The 23,223-nt window shown below is 39.6% G+C and overlaps 2 protein-coding genes across 3 annotated transcripts in view; one reads left to right on the top strand and one right to left on the bottom strand.

Moving 5' to 3' along the window:
• The window catches only part of zbtb20 (zinc finger and BTB domain containing 20), a 30,752-nt gene extending 20,540 nt beyond the window's left edge, over positions 1-10,212 (top strand). For both annotated transcript variants that reach the window (XM_061085767.1, XM_061085769.1), the window contains exon 4: positions 769-10,212. In XM_061085767.1, the coding sequence (XP_060941750.1) occupies positions 769-1,304 (536 nt within the window). In that variant the 3' untranslated portion in view covers positions 1,305-10,212. The remainder of the gene's footprint in view (positions 1-768) is intronic.
• Positions 10,213-14,890: 4,678 nt separating this feature from the next.
• si:dkey-251i10.1 (uncharacterized protein LOC100038774 homolog) lies at positions 14,891-17,640 on the bottom strand. Its single transcript, XM_061085663.1, has 4 exons — positions 17,430-17,640; positions 16,103-16,589; positions 15,874-16,014; positions 14,891-15,788 (listed from the first exon to the last, which is right to left on the bottom strand). Exons 1-4 carry the CDS (start codon positions 17,538-17,540, stop codon positions 15,631-15,633), a joined length of 897 nt encoding a protein of 298 aa, XP_060941646.1. The 5' UTR covers positions 17,541-17,640; the 3' UTR covers positions 14,891-15,630.
• Between the last annotated feature and the right edge of the window lie 5,583 nt (positions 17,641-23,223).

Below are 23,223 nucleotides of genomic sequence, written 5' to 3'. Positions count from 1 at the left end.
CAGCAGCAAACAGTAGATACACAGGACTTCATTAACTTGCACGATACAACTTGCTCATTTTGCAGTGTTATCAGTCTCTTCCTCCACTTGTTAGTTTTACATAATTATTGATATGTTAATATTTTACAGCCCATAATGTCAGTCGAGACAATTATGTAAAATGAGATTACATCTTAACACACTCCCAAACATACCAAACAGATGCATGAATTATTTGATTCCTGATCATATGGGAATTAACGCTATTGTGTGTGTGTGTGAGATGTTTCTCTTCTCCCTTCCCACCTTTCTGTGTGTGTAAAGTTATTTCAGCAGTTTAGAATTTTCATAAAATATCAGCTTCTGTTTTTCATATCCGAAATGGCCACAGCGCACAGATTTTAATATTTCAGTGAAGGACTTAATCAAAGTGGATGTTGTCATGATAAACAGACGCAGCTAAATCAACCTCAGAAGAAAGAAAGGAAATAAAGTGGGATGATCACAATGAATTTTTATCTTCCCATGAATGACGATGAAAGTGACACATTTTTCTGGCATCACTCGATCATTCAGTGATAGCGCTTGTAGAATCCTGATGACTTTACATGTACAACATATCCGTCTTTATTTAGATGGTCAGAACTGATTTTCCTTAAATAGCAAATGAATATTTACAGGTTGTGTAGGAGGCACATATGTTTTCCTTTATATTTGTAATACTAATCCTGAAATTTTGTCTCCTCTTTTTTCTTCTTAATGTTTTTTTTATTTTGCATGTAAATCCAGGTGAGAAACCTCATCAGTGCAGCATCTGCTGGCGCTCATTCTCCCTGAAGGATTACTTAATCAAACACATGGTGACACACACAGGGGTGCGGGCCTACCAGTGCAGCATCTGCAACAAGCGCTTCACCCAGAAGAGTTCTCTCAATGTCCACATGCGGCTGCACCGGGGAGAGAAGTCCTACGAGTGCTACATCTGCAAGAAGAAGTTTTCACACAAGACCCTGCTGGAGAGGCACATGGCCCTGCACAGCACAGGCAGCTCCATCACGGGGCATTCGGGGAGCGTATCCACCCCGGGCCCTGTCTCCATCCCCATGCCTATGGCTGTCCCTGAGCCCGGAGCTGGAGTGGTGGCCCTCGCCATGCCAGTGAGTGGAGGTGCTGGAGTAGGGGCTGGGGTTGGAACAGGAGTGGGTGTTGCTGCAGAAGCGAGCTGCCAAGAAGGGACCACCTACGTGTGCTCCGTCTGCCCTGCCAAGTTCGACCAAATTGAGCACTTCAATGACCACATGCGAATGCATGTCTCCGATGGATAAGTACAAATAGATAAACTTCTTTCAAAAAGAATGACAAATAAAATGGCACTAGATTTTCCTTTTCTTATTTTGAGGTATGAAGAGTAATGAGTATAGACACTGGCACATTAAGTTTCCCAAAAAAGATTTTTTTTTGTTATTCTAAAAGAAAAAAAAGATGGTGGCCTTAAGGCTTAGTAGTTTGATATTGATCTACTGGATGGATCCTAACTACAGGCCTCTAAATGTATGCTTTCCTAAAATACTGATTTATGTGTTGAACACTACCGAAAGGCCTACGAAAGAAACACATACACACAAACACACCTTTAGTGTAGAGCTGTCTGAGTGAATATACATGTGCATTTATGTTTGAGCGTTTGTGTATTTGCATGTGTTTGTCCAAGTGTGTGTGTGTGTGTTTGTTTGTGTGTGTGTGTGTGTGTGTGTGTGTGTGTGTGTGTGTACGTGTGTGTACATTGCCATGAGACATATATCATGGCAGATGTGAACCCATACTGACCAGTTTGGAAACTAAAGATGTCCAAGCTTACTGTGGTATAATTTACAACAACAATAACAAAAAGAAATTGTCTGGGGTTGGGCTAAATATTCCCTCTAAGAATACTGATGGTCACAATATTGCCTTCTTATGTAAAATAAAAAAAGGAGAGTAGTTAATTTGACACTGGGTTTTATTTATTCCTATGGTATTAAGGGATTATAATGCAGCTGTTGTCAAGGTACCAATTTCAATCATTTTACTGAAATGTAAACTCACTGTCAACGGCGACAGAGACAAATATTTCTCATATGTTTTGTAATTGCTGTCCATGCATTTTGATGGTTTACTAAATTAAGGTGTGTTGACGAGACAGTATTTGAGCAAAAACATGTTTCTTTTTTTCTGAAGTTTGGAGTTTAACTCATTTGCATACACTGCCACTAATATCTTAAAAGACTGTTAAGGCTAGTAGACCTCTTCCATTTCAGAACATGAGAAAAAAAGAAAGATTCTTTTGCTGGTGGTTTTTTAAAGCCTTATACAATCACAGTAATGGCAGGCTGGAATATGCGACTAAACTCTCTCCTTCATAATTGCTGCTCCTCAACTTGCACCTGACTGTTATGGGATGTAGATTTAACAAAAAACAAAAAGGATTTGTCACTTAAACTATGGTCTTTCAGAAGACTACATGGCTTTGATTTGATAATTCAATTATATTTCTGGGGGGAGGGCGGGTTCAGGCAAATTGTTGATTGGAACAGTGTTTAAAAGGAGGGATTTCATTTGACTCAAATTTGAATTGGGAATAAAAGCCCCTGTGTATACTGTTCTTTACCATTGCAAGGCCATTTCAGCAGGTGGGAGCCAAGTGCATTACTCATTATGCGCTGGCTCCCCCTGAAGGCTCGAATGGCATGCAACGCTTTGAAAGGAAATACAGTATCAAAGCAAAACGAGTAGCTCCACTGATCGATCTGACACCGTCTCATGATATACCGCAAGTCGCAGATGGATTTTCTAGACAATAGTATACATTCCTGATTTTTCTAAACACACAGACACAGCATGTACAGAAGAGATTTGGAAGCTAGTGTGCACAAGTTGTCATCCATGTATCACATCACTTAAGGCTCATTTCTGACATTTGGAATTGTTTTGTATTGCTCTGTATCCAAATTAGGACACACACACACACATGCAACCGCCTGCAACTGCAATCTGAAGGATTTGTTCATTTATGTGAGCAAACACTTTCGTAGTTGTGTCGCTCAAAAGAATAACTGCATACAGCGGTCTTATGAAGACCTGCTGTCGATTCAAAAAAACAAAGTGCTAGTTTGCACATTTTCTTAAAATGCCTGTGCTTAATATTTAATCATTTTCCTTATATGAACTTCTATGATTTTTCTTTTATTCAATTTCAAAGGAAAAAAAAACATTTTTTTAAATCCTGATAAGTGGACTGCATTATTTTCTTGCATATATGTTGCACTGCTTAAACCAATAAGTGCACTACTGTTAACAGAGATATTATAGTTTTAGAAAAGAGGATTTTTTTTAATCTAACATTTGGTTGTAGAGTTCACATGTAGTAGAATAGCTTTGTTTCAATTTATTCATTAAGTAATTCAGCGGTTCTTGGCTTTTGTTATTTGCTTGCACTTACCTACAGTTTAAGTATACTCGTGCCGTGTTAATGCAAGCATTTATTTTAATTTAAATCTGTACCATTATGTGTGCTGCATCTGCGTTTAACCTTTGAATTCATTCTTTTTACGGAGTCAATTCCCGACTATTCAGTTGCATTTCTTTAGACACACAACAGAATTTTCCTGTGGGAACATCCAAGCCAAACAACATTAACAGTAAAACAACAAGTAATAATAAACACAGCTCCCGTCCAACTCCGTTGGCGGAGGTAATCATAGTGACTATTATTATTATATTATTAAGGATTACACATTTATAATGTGTGTGTGTGTGTAACATAAATGATATGTGTGTCCTAGAACAACTTTCTGTGGGTTTAAAGGTGTGTGAAGGTGATGGAATGCAGCTTCTTTGATATCTGTCTGTCACTTGTACACAGTTGTGTCCCTTCCTTAGTGTTTGTGTGTCTGTGAGTGTCTGTGAGTGGTATTTAGCCTAATCAACTGTTTATAAGTGGAATATCTGAACTGTAGGGCTTCCTTTGCAATATGCAGCACAGGTACTACGAGACGCAGCTCTCCAAACCTTTTGGGCTTCATGCAGGCACCTGCCACATTTGTTCTGAGATCTGACTAAAGCCGAGGTCAAGTGCTGTTGACTTTAATGTTTGGAGAAGCTATGTCAAGCATTTTGATGCAAAAATTTCATAGAACTGCTACTAGATTTTCTGATCCCTGTGTAGTCGTGTGTGACGTGAGGTTAGGTGATGAACATGTGGAGAGATTCTGTTTTGGGCTTTTTTCCCTAGAATGAATAAAAAAATTGACATTGAATGAGAAACACAGTGGAAAAGCATGAGGTCATGGTCCTCAGTAAAGTAGCACATTATTTAACATTTGATTGGGCCTGTCTCTTACGGTGTGCATATAAGCCTAAAGTGTATGGTTTCTGTTTGTAGCTGTCGTTGCCAGGAGGGCAATATTGCTGCATGCGAGTGCTATATTTGTCTCTACACAGCACGTGGAGGGTAATCTCATGCCTTAACAGACAATGCACTAAATAGAATATGTAAGCAACTGCCGACATCTCTTTCCAACAGTATTGCCACATGTTTGGCACACAGCTCATGATGTTGGTGTCTGTCGTCCGTTCAGTACCAAGTTAAACACTGCCAATCTAACACCATCACTTCTTCGAAAGCAAAGGCAGAGAGGTTTAGTTCAATTGTTTCAGTGTAACGTGTGTATTCAGTAATCTAGCATTCCTTCATGGCACCGAAAATTTTACATATTTTGTGTAAACACATATATCAAATGCACTATTGACTGTAGCTAGATGAGTACAACCAGCTTTGTGGTATCATTGGTCTAAAGAGTAGGTTAAGTAGCTCGATGTTGGTTTTTGAAATATTTGATTTCACGATTACACTATCAATCATTTCACTCTCTTCTTTTTTTGTTGAGTTTTTTTCTTCTTTTTAGAATAACAAAAGTAGCCAATTCTCAACGTTATGCGGATGAGGGCTATGGATTTGTCCCATCGTCAGTAGACTTCTTGTATCATAAGGTGTTTGATAGCAGACCAGGCTCGGAAGGGGGAGGACCTTCATCTCTCCAGTGTGTCATAACGTTTCTATAGCATACCCCCGGCTTCTTTCCTTCCCCCTGTTGCATTTCGCATCACATGCTCTTCACTGTCCATAGTTATATATTCCTTCTTCTGCTTCAGCTACTCGTGGTGGTGCTTAATTCTCTTTTCTCAGTGTTGCAATCAAGTCGGCTCAGGGTTGTCGAGGAGTTGCAACATTATCCAGAATAATAAGTCCTTATCTCAATCGTGCTTCTTCTAGTTGTTAGTTTTTTGAAGAGAAAAAAATAAGCCTAGACTTTATGTTTGCAGAGTGTGCGCATATTTTCCAGAACAAAACATATTGAAACGTAGAAAATAGCCTTGAGCCCGCAGCTGTTTGTACTGTGTTTCAAATATATTACTGTTCATGTTTTGTTTATCTTAGTGTAGAGACATAGGGTCTACAGTACATTGTTGTCCTTCTTGCAGTATGTTTAATTCATCGTAATACTTCTGTTTTCTTTCAGACTTCCTCCTGCTTTTTTCTGGTGATCATAGTGGTGTTGTTTATACATACATAGCTTCACGCGACTGGATAAAGGTTAGTCAGTTATCGAGTCATATTTCACATTGTACAATATATATATAAATATACATATGCATATATACTTTGCATTGAGATAAAAACAAGGAAATGGGAAATACTAATGGTGAGGGTCATGTTGAGTAAGGAACAGGTTCATTTTATTCTGATAAGCATGTGTCTGTCTTCCTGTTTGTCTTTCAGTCCGTCTCCACACATTCAAAGTCAGATTTTTCTTTTCTTTTGTTTTATTTTTGAAGCATGAATAAAGTCTAGGAGTAGAAAACAGAAAACACATGAAACCGCTCAGATAAATACTTAACTGCATTCTTTGTCCTTCAACAGTACACATACGAATGAAATAGATAACGTCTTACAGATATACTATATATATTTAAATATCACCATCACCACACAGATAACGAATACATTTTCAGAGAGTTTGATAAAGACATAACTGCATTGAGAGTATACAGTAACCTTGTGGGATATAGGGAATATGCCTATCAAGTGCCTATCAGTACATACAGCAACTATACAGAAATATTCATAGTTTTTCTCTCCTTCATTGCACAGATACAGTATATACACAATGGTCTATGGAAAATATACTATTTATACTATTACTGCTAAAACCTGCTGGTTGTGAGTGCATCCTAAGAGAACCCTTTAAAATACCTGAAATCGTCTATACATATACAGTAAAAGGCTACATCTGCAAGCTTTATTTTTTAATCGTACATTTATACAGTCTGGAGGATTCAAAGATATCAAATGCAATCACGTTGTCTTGTTTAACTGAACCAAAAATGGATTTTAAAAGTATACATTTACGGGGATTATATAGTAATTGATGATTAATATATGAACTATTGACCATTTTCTTCTTTCGCGTTACTCCCTCTCATTGATATTAGGCTTTTTATTTTCATTTCGAGTGTTTCGTCACTTGCAAACAAGCCATATACTGAACTGTACCGTACTGTACTGTATGTTTGGGGGGGAGGGCAGGGCAGTGGCACTTTGTGAACAGCAGAGGGAGCCACACATCAACTGGAAAAGGTCAAGTTAACTCACCGCGTGCCACAAGGAACCAAAATCCACACCTATCTGGGGATATTTGGGAATCTTGTTGTGGTAAATGCTGTAATTAAATCCATAAACATGGCGGCAGTCTGATGGCTGGTGTCAAAGTACGCCACGTTGACCTTGATGACAGGCCCCTCCACATGCAAGCCGCTGCCCGACTTCCCCTCAACGACCATTAAAGTTTTTATCTTATCTGACAGCCTTGTAGTTTACGCGCAGCTTGAAATCGTAAAGGGCAAGCAACAAGCGACGGGAAAGAAGAGAGTGGTCATTAAAACTTTAAGCTAGATTTTTTATAACCGATACTTGGGAGGCAAAACGAGATTACAAATTAGAAAGTTCTGGCTACACATGAACACACGGAATTCAAAGGTATTTTTATAAGTGGCCCGTGTAACGACATGAAAACAAAACTGAAAGGAAATATGGTTGAAGAAGAAAAAAAAACATAACTCAAGTTTCAGGGCTGCGAGATAAAAAGATTTTGGGACGGCTTATTATTCTATCCCCTGTGGACTAATTACCACAGTTTTCTCTCTAACCTTCTCCAGCCTAGTTACTGTGCCAAATTAAGAAAAAAAAAAAGGACCACTTTTTTTTATTTATATCACTATTGTTAAATTGGGTACGAGAGCCAAGCACAAAAAGGAAAATTTTAAATATATATATATATATATTAAGTAAAACAAATCTGTAAAACTTGCTCAAACAATTTATTATAATGAAATAATCATCAGACTAAAAGGAAGTGATTGCCCTCATTTTGAATCTTTAAATCCTCCATAATAAATAGCCTAGTGTTCAAGTAAATAGGAGAAAAGAGCTATGATTAACAAATACACATTTCGACGGCTTAGTTTCATGATATGTAATGTTTAAATGAAGCGTGAGTAATGTAGGCGATGTGATATAGCTAGTCCCTGTCATCCAACTGTCCCACACACACAAACAGCGTCTTTTCAGATTTTAACCGATTTTCGTTTTTTTTTCAGCTTTACAGCGAAGCAGATTTTTTTAAAGTACGACACAGCTAAAGTAAGCTATAACAACAGCCAGAGTATATTCACTATGATGCTTTCTCTCCGAACATGCAGTTATTACACTACCCTGGTGAGGTTTTCAGTAAAAACATCATCGTCATCAGGTAAACCAGCATCTATCAGTCCAAATGAAGCATGCAGTCCTGTCTACACAGCTTCTTCTTCTGTAGGGGAGAGCTTTGTGTTTTCGATGGAGCACAATCTCTATTTTAATGGTTCGGTATCGTTTCTTTGGTTATTTTCTTTTGCGTTCCCTCTCGCCGTCGTCTTTTAGGCTCAGTCCAGCTTCAAGAGACACTTAGCGTTTCAAACGTGTGCAGCAGCAGCAGCAGCAGCAGTATATATATATTAAAAAAAAAACACAAAAAAAAAATGCATTCCTGTTCAAGTCCAGAACATTCCTACTCCTAGTCTGGCAATTCATTTTCCACACTTAACCAACCTAATATTTCAAGACAATTCAAGATTCCCAGCGCTTTCACACATCTGTTGGACATTCGATCACGTAGTAGCAAACATTGCCCATCACATTTAAGTTCATATTTCCCTCTAATCGATCACTGTCTTTTCAAAAAAAATCTTATCTCAAGTCAAATTCTGCCACGAGATCGCAAACCTTATAAGCTTCTAGTCCAGTTTCTACTTTAGTGGACTGGTTCTAAACACAACGTGCACTATGCTATCACTCTGTGTAGGTCGAGAAGTCCAGGCTCCACGATGTTGACTCAGCCAACACGTGAAGTCGGTCATAACGGACGTGCAGACTTAAAGAAAAAAAAAAATCATCACTGTAATGATCCTACACGGCCGGTGGTGGTAGTTTGTAGAGAAACGGGGGCCATGCTTATCATTAGGAGTCAAATGAGAAAATAAATTCAATCTGTGCTAGACAATGTTTGTTTTCGACAAACCAAAGAAGGGTAAATAAAGATAATTTAATTTTTATGGAGAAACTAACCTTTATTTTCTATATGTTTGTTGGGGTGGGGGGGGGGTTAGGCGGTTGTTTTATGGTTTTCTTTTGTTCTTCTTCTCATGGCAGGGTGCTCGTCTGTGTTTGGTCACTTGATCGGTTGTTTGTGGTTTTGTTGTGGTTGTGTTCATTTGCCTCCTGTAGACCAAAATAGTTTCTTTTTTATAAGACATGCAACAAAACATTAAAAAAAAACAAAAAAAAAAAACGGACGCAGTAGCTGTGATGTAAAACTATTGCATGTTGAAACAAGATTGTAAGTGTTGCATCGTTCCTCTGACGAAACACAATAACCCTCAGTAATCATTGGTTGTGTCTTCTATACACACACTCAGCAAGCGAGTGTTCACCTTCACATCGGATTCTGTCTGGATAGTTTGTCTGACCTTTTTTTGTTGTCGTTGTCGGTTTTCTTCAAATATTGGCACTGTCTAATATTTTAAGGCTGTCCCTAAAATACTAATCTGACATTGTGAATTTAGATTATATTTAGCCATTTATACTTGAGATGGACCAAGATGTTAAGTTTGCACATATTTGTAGGTTGTTTTATTAAGCCAAAAAAAAAAAAAAACACCAAGGAAAGAGAAGAATAATCGTCATGATAAGAATTCATAACTTTCAATCGCATCAATTCAGAGTCCAATGTAGCTGAGGTGCTGCGAGAACAGATTCGTCTCTCATGTTCACAGCCGGTTGTCACGACATTAATTCAACTCGAACGTGAATTTAAACATCACAATGTGGCCCAAATATTTCAGGAAGTGATGATCTATTTTTCTAATAATAACAACACATCACTTGTAAGCAGAATGTAAAGACAATTCAACTTTAGGTTTCCTTCTAAGGTCTAATTCTTGGTGAATCTGCTGTATAGGCTTCATCCTGTGTGTTTAAAATAGGAAATACGATTACTGTAAATTCATGCGATGTTTTTTTTATTTTTTCTTCACCTGGGACGAAGACAGAATTGCTCAAATATTAGACATTTCAAATCCGTAATGACACGTCGCCCTAATATATATAAAGAAGTATATTTTCATCTGGCTTTTCAGGCTTTTTGCAGCCATATCTTGTACGTAGTTGCTTTTTGTAAACATGCACTTGAGTTGAACTTTATAAATGTGTATATTTTGTTAGGCTGGTTCTTGTTTTTGCCTACATTAGCTCGATATTTCCCTGATTTCCCTTAAAGAAAATACTTCTCCTATATAGTTTTGAACTTGGCAGAAGTGGAGCTGTTGTAGTAAAAGGTAGTTAACATCACAACTAAGCAACCCTGAAATATATGCTGCAGTTACGTGTTTTCAGTTTGTTTTTGATAATAATAATAACTTATGCTCCAAGTTGGTTTGTATTTTATTATTATTATTATTATATTATGATTATTATATTATTATTATTATTATTAATGTTGTAATGAAACAAGCTTGTTTGAAATGTATTGACTGCTGTTTTGAAATAGGGGATAGAGTCTTTTTTTTTATGTGTGTGCAAGAACGTTTTTTTTTTTTTTTTATCAAATGATTTGTCAAACACTGGACTGGTGCAAGTTTTCCAACATTTCCAAGTTGAGAGATGTATTTGACAGACATAACTGCACAGACGACACCCGTTAGCACACACGTGAGCTGACCCCGCCCCCCCCCCCCCCCCCCATCCTCCCATTTAAAAACAGGAGTCATTTAGACGTGAGACATTTTCGACATTTCCTTTGTGCTGGTTAATTGCATTTGTTGTGTGATGGGTTACATGTAATGGAAAGTATTTATTAGGGTCCTACTTCCAAATTATTGCATTGCATCGATTTTTGTTTTCCTGAGGAAGAGAGAGCGAGAGAGTGCGCTCACTGAAATATTGTGAAAAACTTGTAAAGGGACACGGCACGGGAGCAATGCGGCTCTCGGGTTCACCTGCATGTTCTTACCATGGTCGAGCAGATATGACTCATGACACCAAGCACCACTTCTCAAACCAGAAAAGAGATTTGCACTAGACTTATTTTGGTCTTTTATCTAAAGCAATATAATTCACTCAACACATTTTGAATCCATAGTATCTGACGTTCGTCTGCCCACGGTGGGAATGCTGAGTAAATGGTGATATTTGACCATGTTTTTATTTATTATTTTGTATTCAAAGGTACAGAATTGATTGCCTTTTTAAGAAAAATGCACACGACATCCACATACTGTTCGTAGCAGCTCTTTCTCTCACCCAGCAGTACCCTGAGTATTAGTGTCCAGGTTGGAGGGGCATTAAAACTGTGGTTTCCTCTTGTGATTGTTTTTGGACAAATCAAGCAGCGCTTACAGATCTGGAGCTAGGAACAGGGGGACGTATGAGGGAAGGAATCATTTCCCATAAGTCACCTGTCGAATTTGTCTCCATCACACAGCCGACCACTCGTTCAAAGACGCAACACAAATACCAAAAGATGAGCCCAGCTGTCCACTGTCGTGCACACCTTCCCCCTTAAAAACACTCGTCTTGTATCTCCGCACAGTGAGTGCTTTTCATCCGGGACTTCACAAAAAAAAAAAAAAAAATGCTTTAAAGTTGAAACGACATTGAAATACTTTTTTGAGAAAAAAATGAAAAACTCCAAATGCACCTTTTGTCATTTACACATCGCATCATTGGCGACGTATGTAGAGAACCTGTGTCCACCAAATTCTATCATACTTCATCCTTTTTCAAACAAGGCCGCTCACGGCAGCGTCACGTTCCGGCCTCGGCGTTGTTCATTCTGTTGATGGATAAGTGTAAATTTTTCAATAATTCACAAACAGCAAAACTTCACCATTTTATCTGGATGTAGTGGCTTTTCCTGTTTTTCACCGCTTTGTGGTGTTGTTGAAAGATGTTGCGGTTTGTCTAAATATGTTGCGTGTTAGAGGAAGCATAAGTATGTGCCTTCTTGTAATCTCCTTGGTGAGCTCGTTATTATTGAGAAGCTGAAGCCAGCCAATTGTGTTTGCACTAAAACCAAATTGCTTTTGTGATGTAGACTATTTAAGCAAGCTTGTTGCGTCACTTTAACCGTACAGTATGCATGAGGGTGAAATTGGTAAGTCTAGGGCTAGAGCTCTCATCTGTTGACCTGTAAACCAGTGCAGCTTAGAGGATCTTGTGAATATATCTTGGCTTAGTTTCGCATTCAGTTTTCTATTCCATCTCCTTACTCATCAAGTTTGTCACAATTTCAACAGTTTAAAACGAAAAAAAAAAAAAAAAAAAAATCGAAAAACATAAAAAATCAAATAACACATACCATGAATACAATACAGCTTTTACTTTCACATGCCACAGTTAGAGACTTACACAACTGCAGTAGAGACATTCATTTCTCTGAATCCATGGGAACGCATGAGTATAAGGGGTCGCCTCAAGACTATTGGTCAAATTAATTTAGGTTGTTTTTGACAATACAAATTTGTATTTATTACATATTTCGTTGACATCTGAGAAAGGCCTACATGCTTTGAGTCTTACAAATGCACCTTATTCATGTCAGTCCATGTGGGGGAAAAAAAAATAAAGAAAAAAGGCTGGCAACGTAATATCTCTGATTTAGCACCTTACTACACAGCATGTTTTCACTTTATGCCAGTTTAACTATTCTTCCATATGTATGATTTCAGAAATAAATCTCATATTTTGTGAAATTGTTTCATGGGATGTGCCAAAGTTTGGAGGCGATCTCCCAAGTGTTTATGCTTATCATTTTCTTTTTTTTCCTCCTTCAGTTATAGCAATGGTATGTTTCCTATAGCAGTGTGTGGAATCAATTTATCTCAGCAAACAGTATCATTACTTGCCATTTTACAATAAGCCCTGTATTTCACATATATTTACCAGTGATGTGTATTTGTTATTATAAAGAAAATAGCCGTAAAAGCTTCATTATGTTACATAATATTGTGACTTTTTTCGAAAAACTGTGAAGACTTATCTTGCATATACTTTATACAGAAGTATTAAGCCTTAATACAAAAGACTAAAAAAAGTGTGGAAGAATAAACTGATTGTTGCTAAGTAAGGATGATTTTTGTAAATGTTACCAGCACTTTTTTTGTAATTTTCACTCTCTGAGGTATTGTACAAGTTCAAGCTGTTTGTGAAGTTTGATTATGAAGGAATAAAAACTAGTACTTTCCTGTACTTCACAGAAAGTCTTGTTGCCGTTTTATTTGACTCTCCTTGTTCTTGAAAGATTGGTGGATTCTCTCGTGACTGAACTCAAAATACACCACATGTAAATATAATTATTTTTAAAAACCTTTTGCCTTCAGGTTTCCCCACATGACCTTTCATGTAACTGCACTTCTAAGAAACTAAATCCATAAAAACACAAATAAGTAAGCGGCAATTAGGAAAATTAATCCCATTAATATTGTAGGTTTTACTAATTTATTATTATCGGAAGAGAGGTGTGATGAGACCCTGCACAACAGACTGGGGAAAATTGATTTCCATAATACTTATAATTCCTTTAATAACATCCTTTGATACAATTAAATCATTATCCAAGGTCTAATTTTTAATATTAAAATTCTGATGAAGTTTATGATATATGGCTCCTTATTTAGGTTGTAACCTGCAGAGCACATTAGAGAATAAAGAATGTGCTCTTTATTGTTGCCTACTCAAAATGCTGGATCCAGGCTGCGTTGAAGATTTATTAGTGGGAATGAATTATAAGTATTTTTTAAATGCCTGTCTGAGGAAAATGGCCGCTCTGCCCTGGCTTGGCTTTATATTTCCTGATCATTCATTTTTACTCTGGGCCATTTCATTTTTCCTGAGCTTTCAACTTTATATATTCAGACTAAAACTACACTGTCAATACAAATGAAAAAATACAGTGGCAGCCTAATTACCCAAGTGATATGTGATTATTTAAATAGAAAAAAATATACATTTTTCATTCTACATAAAGTTAATCACAGTCTTGGTACCTGATCACAAATTGGTGCGATGCAGGGAAACGCGGGCTCGTTGATTAATGACTGTGACACAAATCACCAGTGGCTCGAGCAAATCCATTTTAAGAAACGCAGGAAAAATTACACAAATGATTTTGCATCCATTCATTTTAAATGCTACTTTAAGGACACTTTGTAACCAGAATGTTTTTTAATTTATTTCTACAGCGTGCTCTTCCTTTAGTTTGCAATATATATATATATTTTATAAAGAGGATGGAGAAAAACAGATAAGAATGTAGATTTCATTTAGTTCAATGCATTAACAACCTATAATGTATCAATACCTCTAAGGTTTCAATAACCCCTTTTAAAAGCAGAAGTAGTAACAGTTCCATAGATATATATATATATATATATATATATATATATATATCTATTATATAGCGTATTGTGTTGTAATGTATTACATTTTATGATGGTTCAGTGTCCACTGACAGTACATGTACTTTATATGTATGAGTCAGATACTTCTCCACAGTTCTATGATGCTAAATGTAGATGCTTTTTCAGCTTTAAAAATCACTGAGAAACACGAGCACGCGCAGAGGGTACGTGAGCGCGCTTCTTTTCACTCTTGTTTGCATTTGGCGCCCTCTGCTGTTAGTCAGCAGCATCTCAGGCAGAGGATTAACGTGAGGGGGTGTGGACCTTGATACTTCCACGTCTGTGCAGCGTCACCGCTTCAATGAAAACTATCAATGAGTCACTGACGTCTACAGAAATACCTTTCTTCCTCTTCATCAAATTACATTCAGTTGTGACACCTCGTCACCGAATCTTTAATAGTTCAAGTGTATCAGATGTCTTTCCTGTCAGCTTGTTATGATTGGCTGTTCCCAAAACTATTTACTCACCACATCTCGATAGGTCACACATGTTCATGTTTGAGCTCAACTGACACAGGAAATGAGTCACTGAAGCTACATTTAATTTTACATTTAGTGGTGGACAGTTTCAAAGGTCGATCTGAGTGTATTAGGGACAGATTAAGTTTGATAAGTTGAGTCGTATCGAAAGTATTGTCACAACTGTAGGGAAAAAAGATAAGCAGAGAAATCAACTTAGGCTCTGACATACCATGATTAGTATTTACCATAATTTTGATTAACTGAAGTAATTTGAAGAAAATAACTTCTAATTAGAGCCCTGGTGAAAAGACATGTTCAGCTTCCATATTAGAGAAAAACACTGTGTACAAATAAGCTTAGTTCATCTAGATTTATTGTGGTTACTCGACATGACAGTCTGGTACATTTCAGTCTTTTCCAAAGTTTTACAGGTAGTGATTTGAACCTTAATGTTACCATCCATGCATATATTCTAATCTATGCATGACCTTCCTGATATTTCTGTTCATGCCAACTCACTGGTAGGACCTAGTTTGCAGCCCCAATGCTGGTTGTGGTGTAGTAAATCAAACTGCGCTCCGAAGACCAATTCAGATTAGCTGTGTAGTCAAGTTACCCTATAAAATAACCTAAGTGTAAAACTAGTTGACCAGTCAACACCCGGGTGTTCCTCGTAGTGACCGCGGTCAAACCAGGAAGGCTCAGGGGGAGATAAGCACGAGTAAATATAGCAGTTGGGTGTAATCCACTTCGTGCATTGCATTATCCAGCAAGTGCTCATCTCATGCTTACAGTGGAAGGAGACAAGTCAACATCGGTGGTTCAGTTTGTTCCCCAGAATAAATTTATTCGATTTGGGACCATACAAACCTGGTGAATGACAGGAGGAGGTATCTGTTCTTACAGGAATGACATTGGTAAAGAGGATGCGGAACGTTTAAAATCATAAAAGATGCACAACATACAGCCATCGCCCACAGCTAGTGGTGAGACACTATAGTTTGTTCCCATAAATAAGGCAGAACGCTGAGTCCATAGAAATGGTTGGTTATTACATTTAGCCGAATTGAACAGTGGATGTGACAACATGAAGAATTTACATGACTTTCTTCAGCTCGTCGTACAGGACCAGCACAAAGGCGCCGCCCATGCCTCTGAGCACGTTGGACAGGGCTCCCTTGAAGAAAGCTTTGCCACCCTCATCGCGTGCGATCTTGCGCCAGCAGTCAATTGTTCCGCTGTACATGATGTCAGCTGAGGAAGGAAAGAAAAAGCACAATTAGATATTTTTCACCCATTGCCTAATGTGGATTTTGTCCATTAAGACAAACAAGCTCACCTCCTTTGCGTCCAGACTGCATCATCATACGTCTACGGACTGTGTCGAAGGGGTATGAGGTCAGACCAGCGACGGCTGTCACGGACTGAGCAATCATCCAGCTCACCAAAATGCTCTGCTTCTGGGAATCTGGGAGCATACCTGCAAACACAGAAGGAAAAATTAGATCTAGTAGAAGCAGACTTAACTCTTCAGGTGATCTGCTGGGGTCAGTATGCTGTTAACATACCCTTAGCGGTGTCGTAGATGCCGAAGTATGCAGCTCTGTAGATGATGATTCCCTGCACAGACACATTGAAGCCCTGGTACAGGCCCCTGAGACCATCAGACTTGAAGATCTTGGTCAGGCAGTCACCCAGACCGTTGAACTCTCTTCCTGCTCCGGGCTTTCCAACATCGGCGGCGAGACGGGTACGGGCGAAGTCGAGGGGGTACACGAAGCACAGGGAGGTGGCTCCAGCAGCACCGCCGGAGGCCAGGTTACCAGCGAAGTACCGCCAGAACTGGGCGCGCTTGTCGACGCCATCAAGGAAGATCTTCTTGTACTTGTCCTTGAAGGCGAAGTTGAGGGCCTGGGTGGGGAAGTACCTGATGACATTGGCAAGGTTACCTCTCCAGAAAGAAAGGAATCCCTGCTCCTTGGGGATACGGACCACGCAGTCGATAATGCCCTTGTACTGCATATCTGCGGTGATCTGCTTACTGGCATGTTGGACCTAAAAGAGGGAAACAGAAGAGAAAGTTTGTTTAAAATAGAGAAGTCAATTGACGTGTGACCACTTCACAATCAAAGGTTCCCCTTGTTGTGACCTTGGAAGATGAAGTTGTAAAAGTGTGCATCCCAGTCTCCAAGAGAGAACAATTCGACGGCTCATACTAAGAGTGCATTGCCGGTCAATTAACAATATCTGTAATTCATTTGATTCCAAATTGATTGAATCAGAATTAATTGAAAAGAAAAAACGTACTGTAACGTGTCCAGTGGGCAATACTGAGTGAAATGCGAACGATGTCACTGAGCAGGTTTAACAGAAAAATGGGTAAAAGTGGTTGACCCGGCTGAATGACTGAGGCCCGGCCTCCACCCACCTAGCTTAGCTAGCGTGAAGATGAGCATTAGCCGCTGCGTCGATATCAAACATTAATAGCGTGAAAAGATTGGACATTAAATTCTGCATCCACCACCTATAAAATATTATCTGTTGCTGGTGAACATGAAGAGTTGCCGTGTGTTTGGACACAGTGTCCCCATGTCCCTACAAGCGTTTGTCCTTTGTTAGCTGCGCAGGCTAAGGTTACCGTGCGAAGCTAGCGCTAGCAGCCGGGCTCGTGTAGGTCATTTCCCCTCACATGATGACCTCAGGTCCTTGAGCCGGACTCCGGGAGACTTTCACCGGCTCCACCGGGACGACACACACGGCTGAGCTCACTCACGGTGCCATGCGAGCGGCACCGGCACAGACGAGCACTTTACTGGGTTTCACTGGAAGTTAGCCGGCGACCAGGAGCTAGCCGGCTAGCACCGCCAGTCTACCGGAAGACGGAGGCTCTGTTACCTGAAGGAGCAGCTTCACTCTCTCGATGGGGGCGACCGCTGTCTTGGAGATGGCGGCGGAGATGCCACCGGCCAAGAAGTCCTTGGCGAAGGATACTGCCGTCTCATTCATGTTGCGATTTTGTCGATGTGCTGCTCAAGGAACCAGTAAACTCAACGTATCCCCACTGCCCTCTACAGATGATGGCCTGCACCGACGAAATGGCCGATTGTGCTGCTGTGCTGCGGATTTATCCGGTGTCCGCTATCGCGATACAACGCGAGACACCGCGAGAGCCGAGAGCCGAGAGGCGCGCCCATTGGTCAATCCCCCAGCGTCACGCGTCCCTCGACCAATCACAGCGCAATGTGGGCCTGTTACGTAACCTTGCTCCTACGCTAGGAAATCTTGATATAAGAAAAGTTGAATTAATTGAGACAGAGAAGATAAACGGGTCTTAACGTGGACTCGTTGTTGTTTATTCTCCAGCTGCTTGTCCCAGATCAGAGGAGAAAACAGCTGCTTGAGTCTGAATCCCACTGATCTGAGTCTCAGGGACACTGAGCTGCAGTGTCAAGGACTAATCACCACAGTGAATCACAATGAGCTCCCATGTAACATCTCAGCCACTGCGCCTGTAAGTTATAATACTGCATTGCCTTCCAATGAGATGTCATTATAACCCAACCTGTTAATGTATGTATATATATATGTATACATTAACAGGTGAACTGCTTCAGCCTGTGGGGGTTCTCGTCTGTTCACACTTGTGCTATTTGTAAACCCTGCCTGCCATGTTTGACCTCATCCTCAAAATGTTCTTGAGAAACATATGATTCTACTCGCTCTGCTGGCAGTGAGTACAAGTACTCAGATCCTTTACATAAGGTAAAAGTATAAAGTTCTATTGTATCAATATACAACTTTATGCAGCTCAATTCAGAGAAGGCTGAAGTGATCCTCCTATTGAATGACCTTGCCGGCAGAGTACAGCGGTTTGATGGTTCACTGGCAGGAAATATAAATTCAACATTAAGAAACCTCAGTATCACATTTGATTCACAACTAAATTCTGAGAACTGTGATCCAATCAGCTGCGTCTTTCCCTGACTTACAAAAGCTTATGTCTCCTCACGCCTGGACAAGCAATGCATGAACATGCACCAGTCAACCCTCAGTGTCAACACACTACTGGTCACATTCTAACAATAACAAGCAAATAGAGCCTTTTTCTCTCCTATTCTTGAATCTTTTTTCTGGCACCCAGTTATACTTAGGATTGAATTTATGATTCTTGTCATACTTTTTACAGCTAAGGACAGTCCAGCCCGAGGTTATATTACAGAGTTGCTAACTCCAAGCTGTAACCTTCAGAACTTCCAACCAACACTTACTAGTTGTAGTTGAGTGAAGTCTTGTAAAGGGCACCAGGCTCCCTGGGGCCCTGGGATTCCTCACCAGGTTATATAAAACTTTCAAGGACTTAGCCTGTTTTGAAATCATTGTTTAAAACACTTCTCTTTATAGGAAAGCCTTTTAAAGGCCAAATTTAAACAGGTCTTAAGGGGAATTTATTTGTAACATTCTCTTTTAGCTTCTCTTTTTTTACTTTAGTTTAGTCTTGTTTTGCTCTGTGTTGTTTTATTCCCATGTAATTAGTTTATTTGGTGTATATTTATTTAAGTGTTTTATACCCTTGTTCAGATACGTCCTATCGACATAAAGGTACTATTATTACCATAAGTAAAAAGTAGAAGACCACACTTTTTTTTAGCTCAGTGTGTTTAAGCAGACCTACCACAAAGTAACAGTATTCATTATTATTATTTGACTGCTACTTATGTTACAGAATGTGTGTGTGACAATTTTAGGTACTTTTGCACTATTGGTTTGGTTGATACCACAAAGTAAAAGTATTTCAGAAACACTGAATGTTATATAATTAATAATACATTTTAGTGCTACTTATGTTATGTTAAGTTATTTTTTTGTGTGTGTGGAAACTGTACATACTTAATGCCCTGCTGGCTTGCTTAATGGTACATTGTGATTGGTACCTGTGATATTTTCACCCTGTTTTCCATTTGAAATCTTAATCAGTCTTTTAAATGTAGAGAATTTAGTAAAATTTACAACAATTCCCCCTTAAAAATAGTTAAGTATAAAGTGGCAGACAATTAAAATTCCCAAGGACCATGCAAGCCCCCCTAACTTTGCAATTAAGTACAGTACATAATGTACCTAGTCTTACGACAGTGTTTGTTGGCACCTGTTGAAAGGCTCTGTGTGGAATTTGTAGCACTTGTGTAGCTGGAATGGTATTTGGAAGCAGTGCTGCATCCCTTTTGCCCACCAGAGGGCGACAAGAGACTGAAGTTCTTTATTTAGCTCTCATAAGAACCGGAAGTGAATAAGTCCCATACATTCCAACAGTTCTATGACCCAGAAGGCTGCTGAGGCCGGACATATCACTGGCTTCCGGTTGCACCTCAGGTCTCAATGTCACGGCAACAATAACTCTTCATATGTCTCCGTCACAGTTATTAATGAATATGATTTATTTCAAGTCTCATCAAGCAACATAATCGGAAGTGACGCGTGGCTCTCGTTGTGATGATGCCAGCTGTTGAACGTCTCCAGGGCCTTGTTGATGGCTTATTATACCAAACCACGTGATGTGTGGCCACTTAGAACCCCCGATAAGAGGGTTCTAATTAAAAACACCGTTATCTCCCAGGAGCAAGTGCTCACTGTGTTGGAGAATCGGGATCGAGCTTGGTGTCTTATCTCATGCACTGCGTCGACCACGGGGGGGCGCTGCTGTGCCGCGGTGCACAGTGACCACAGTGTCAAACGCTCCTCGGAGGATAATGCACTTGGAAACTTGTGCAGCAGGAGTAGGTGTCATCAGGAGGAGACAGTAAGACAAAGGCGAATTAAACCTGAAACAAGTTGTTAGCAAGATTGTTCACCCACACACCCACACATGTGTTTGACGTCATGGTAAACAGCTTGGATATGAACAGATGGTTTAGTTTGAGTGGAGCGTGAGGTCGCCTCCTGCTGCCGTGCTTCCTGCGGATGAGAGGGTCTTATTATAGGTCTCGCTTTGTTGTGGGTGCATTTGAATGACAGTCACCAGCCGCTTGTATCTTACTACCACTTCAGCATCCAGCTGAACAGGGTGTGTAAATTAATCCACTAATCCCTCTGCTGTCTTTTAATTATAGTGAGGACAACAGGTCATTGTAATGCACTTTGCAATTTTAAATTGCTTCTGTTCTTATAGGGAGCGCTGGGTTTATTTGTACAGTGCAGTTCTATAGTGTAGTGTTTTAACTGTAAATTGGATGATTTCCTATACTCCACATGTGGGTTCAAACAAACACATGCAACAAGGGGGGGGTGGGGTGGGTGGGAAAGATTGTGTTTCAAATGTAGATCTGATCCTGGAAGTCATTTTAATGAGAAACTTTTTCAAAATAATGACTTACTCACTCAGAATAACAACTTGGTATCTAAAAATGAAGTCTTCTATTCTCAATATAATGACTTAGCTTCTCAAAATAACCACTTAGTGTCTCAATATAATGACTTTGCATCTCTCACTCACTATTTTACAATCTTGCAATTTAAAATCTCATCATTTCGATTTACTTTTTGTAATTGCGGATCCTGTATCGTGTTAGCATCTGATATTGGTGGAGGACCACGGACGAGGTGGCAGCTGATGGTGGATCCTTATGGCGGCAGTGGATCATGATTGTGGATTATGGTGACATCCGGTCCTGATGGTGGATCCTGATTATGGTGGCTGCTGACCATGGACTATGATTACAACAAGACTGCTTGATATACAATATGTCTACTCAAATTCTCGGCCATTACTGACGATAATCCATCAATTAATTTACAATATACTTTCCATTTTGCTACAAAGTGTTTATTCTAACCAATGCTGTAAATACCCTTATCTTTCTGATGTTCTCGATTACAATTGGTATCTATAACAAGATATTCTTGTTACCCTGTTAAAAGGTTGTTTTTTGTAGTTTTTCCCTACTCCTGTTGAGGGTTAAAAGCAGATGATGTCACACCTTGTTAAAGCCCTGAGACCAACTGTGATTTGTGAAAATGGGCTATACAAATAATATTTGATGGATTTGACTATATCATCATTATAACTCACAATCTCATCATTATGAATAACTGTCCCAATTTTGACTTTTAAAACTCATGATTTTGATTTAGCATTCATCCTTTTTTCTTTCGCTGGCAGAAATGGGCTGAGGATCCCCATTCAATCACAAACTCATTCAATCTGTTGATTGAATTGTATAAAAATCAAAACCTACAAGGATGCTTTATGACTCCTTGTGTCCTCCAAATGATGCAAACAACATGTGGAAGAAGGCTTTGCCCAGAAATGCTATGGTGTAACCATGTATGCAAATGTTAAGGCTATATTCGTGCTTAGGATGGCCATCTGCAATGAAACTGTCTCTTTTTATGTGAGCAAATTGAAACCATACACCTCTGTGTTGCAGGTGAGTGGGATATACTTGAGTGTTTTTCACTCCATGTCACCTCTCTGGACCCATGGTAACCACACAGGCACACGCCAGCTGCGTGAGAGGTTTCAGTGGAACAAGTCGAGATTTCACACTCCCAGTTCTGCTGTAAGCTGATAGGAGTGAAAAAAAGGCGGTGGGGCTGCAAACTGGTCTCATGGCGGACAAGGTACGGGGGACACATTTGATTCAACATAAGCTCACCTCAGCAAGCGTGGAAGTGAAAAATTACAACTAGAACCGTGGCCCGGCAGATATGGTCGGAGGAGAGAGGAGACATTCTTCATCAGTGAATTGAAGCAAACTTCCCCTGAACGCAGCTCATAAACTACACAATGATAAGTTCAGTTTCAAGGTCAAATCTATTAGTGTTCCTTCAGGGGATATTTGCTTTGAGGTTTTTAAAACCATTAAGACACAATAAACAATGCAAACAGTTTTGATTGTGATGTGCTTGTATCCCCCTTGTAGTCCAGGCAAAGTAGCGTTTTACGACCGACTAATTGTAAAAGAATTTTTTTCAGCATAGATCATTTCCATGAGGTGTCCAGAACAACATACTAAAAGTCCTAAGAAATCCTAGCTGAGGAAATATGTTTAATTCTCATCAATGTGTGCCAATAAGGCCCGGCAACAATACACCCCAAAAAAACTATTTTTTCCTTTACTCCAATCAAAATAAAACTTTACACAATGAAAGTAACCATGAAACGTAACATTTTTTGTATTACAAGTTTCTTTTGAAATGAATTTGACAAGCACATGAGCTCCACACTTATTGAATATGTCCTAATTTGCATAGGCAAACACCATTCAAATGTATTACAAATACATACATAAATTAATTTTGGTGTATGTATTGGCCCACAGTTGGCTGGATTGGCCCCCCAACTGTGGGCCAATCCAGCCCTTCCCATTCGCCAATCACATTGCGCCTTTCACTGAGAGCAGATGCGCCGCGCAGCCTCTCCGTGCGCACCGATCCAAACTCCGCCGGACAAACTGTGGCACTCGGGAGGCTGAGCTCGGTCCGACAGGAGCTCGCCACAGAAACTTTTCTTGGATAAAACGTGTTTTTTTTCCTCAGGAACCGCAGATACCAACACAACCGGGACAAGACAAGTCAATGGGACAAGGAGAATCGCGACAACTTGACTCGCTCCAGCTGCGCGCACGGATCAGTTTGGCCAACTTTGCGCTGTAGCCCAATCCGAGCAGCAGGAGCAGGAGGAGCAGGAGCAGCA

Source organism: Limanda limanda, chromosome 14, assembly GCF_963576545.1.
Source record: "Limanda limanda chromosome 14, fLimLim1.1, whole genome shotgun sequence".
Lineage (NCBI taxonomy): Eukaryota > Metazoa > Chordata > Actinopteri > Pleuronectiformes > Pleuronectidae > Limanda > Limanda limanda.
The sequence above is the reverse complement of the archived record's forward strand: the minus strand, read 5'-3'. Positions and strand labels throughout refer to the sequence as shown.

What these genes read in the sequence shown, in the direction of transcription:
- si:dkey-251i10.1 (XM_061085663.1), bottom strand. Translation starts at nt 17,540, where the DNA reads ATGAATGAGACGGCAGTATCCTTCGCCAAGGACTTCTTGGCCGGTGGC. An exon ending in GAGTGAAGCTGCTCCTTCAG is followed by an intron (nt 16,590 to 17,429) that starts GTAACAGAGCCT and finishes TCCCTCTTTTAG; the next exon opens with GTCCAACATGCCAGTAAGCA. An exon ending in GCAGTCTGGACGCAAAGGAG is followed by an intron (nt 15,789 to 15,873) that starts GTGAGCTTGTTT and finishes TTCCTTCCTCAG; the next exon opens with CTGACATCATGTACAGCGGA.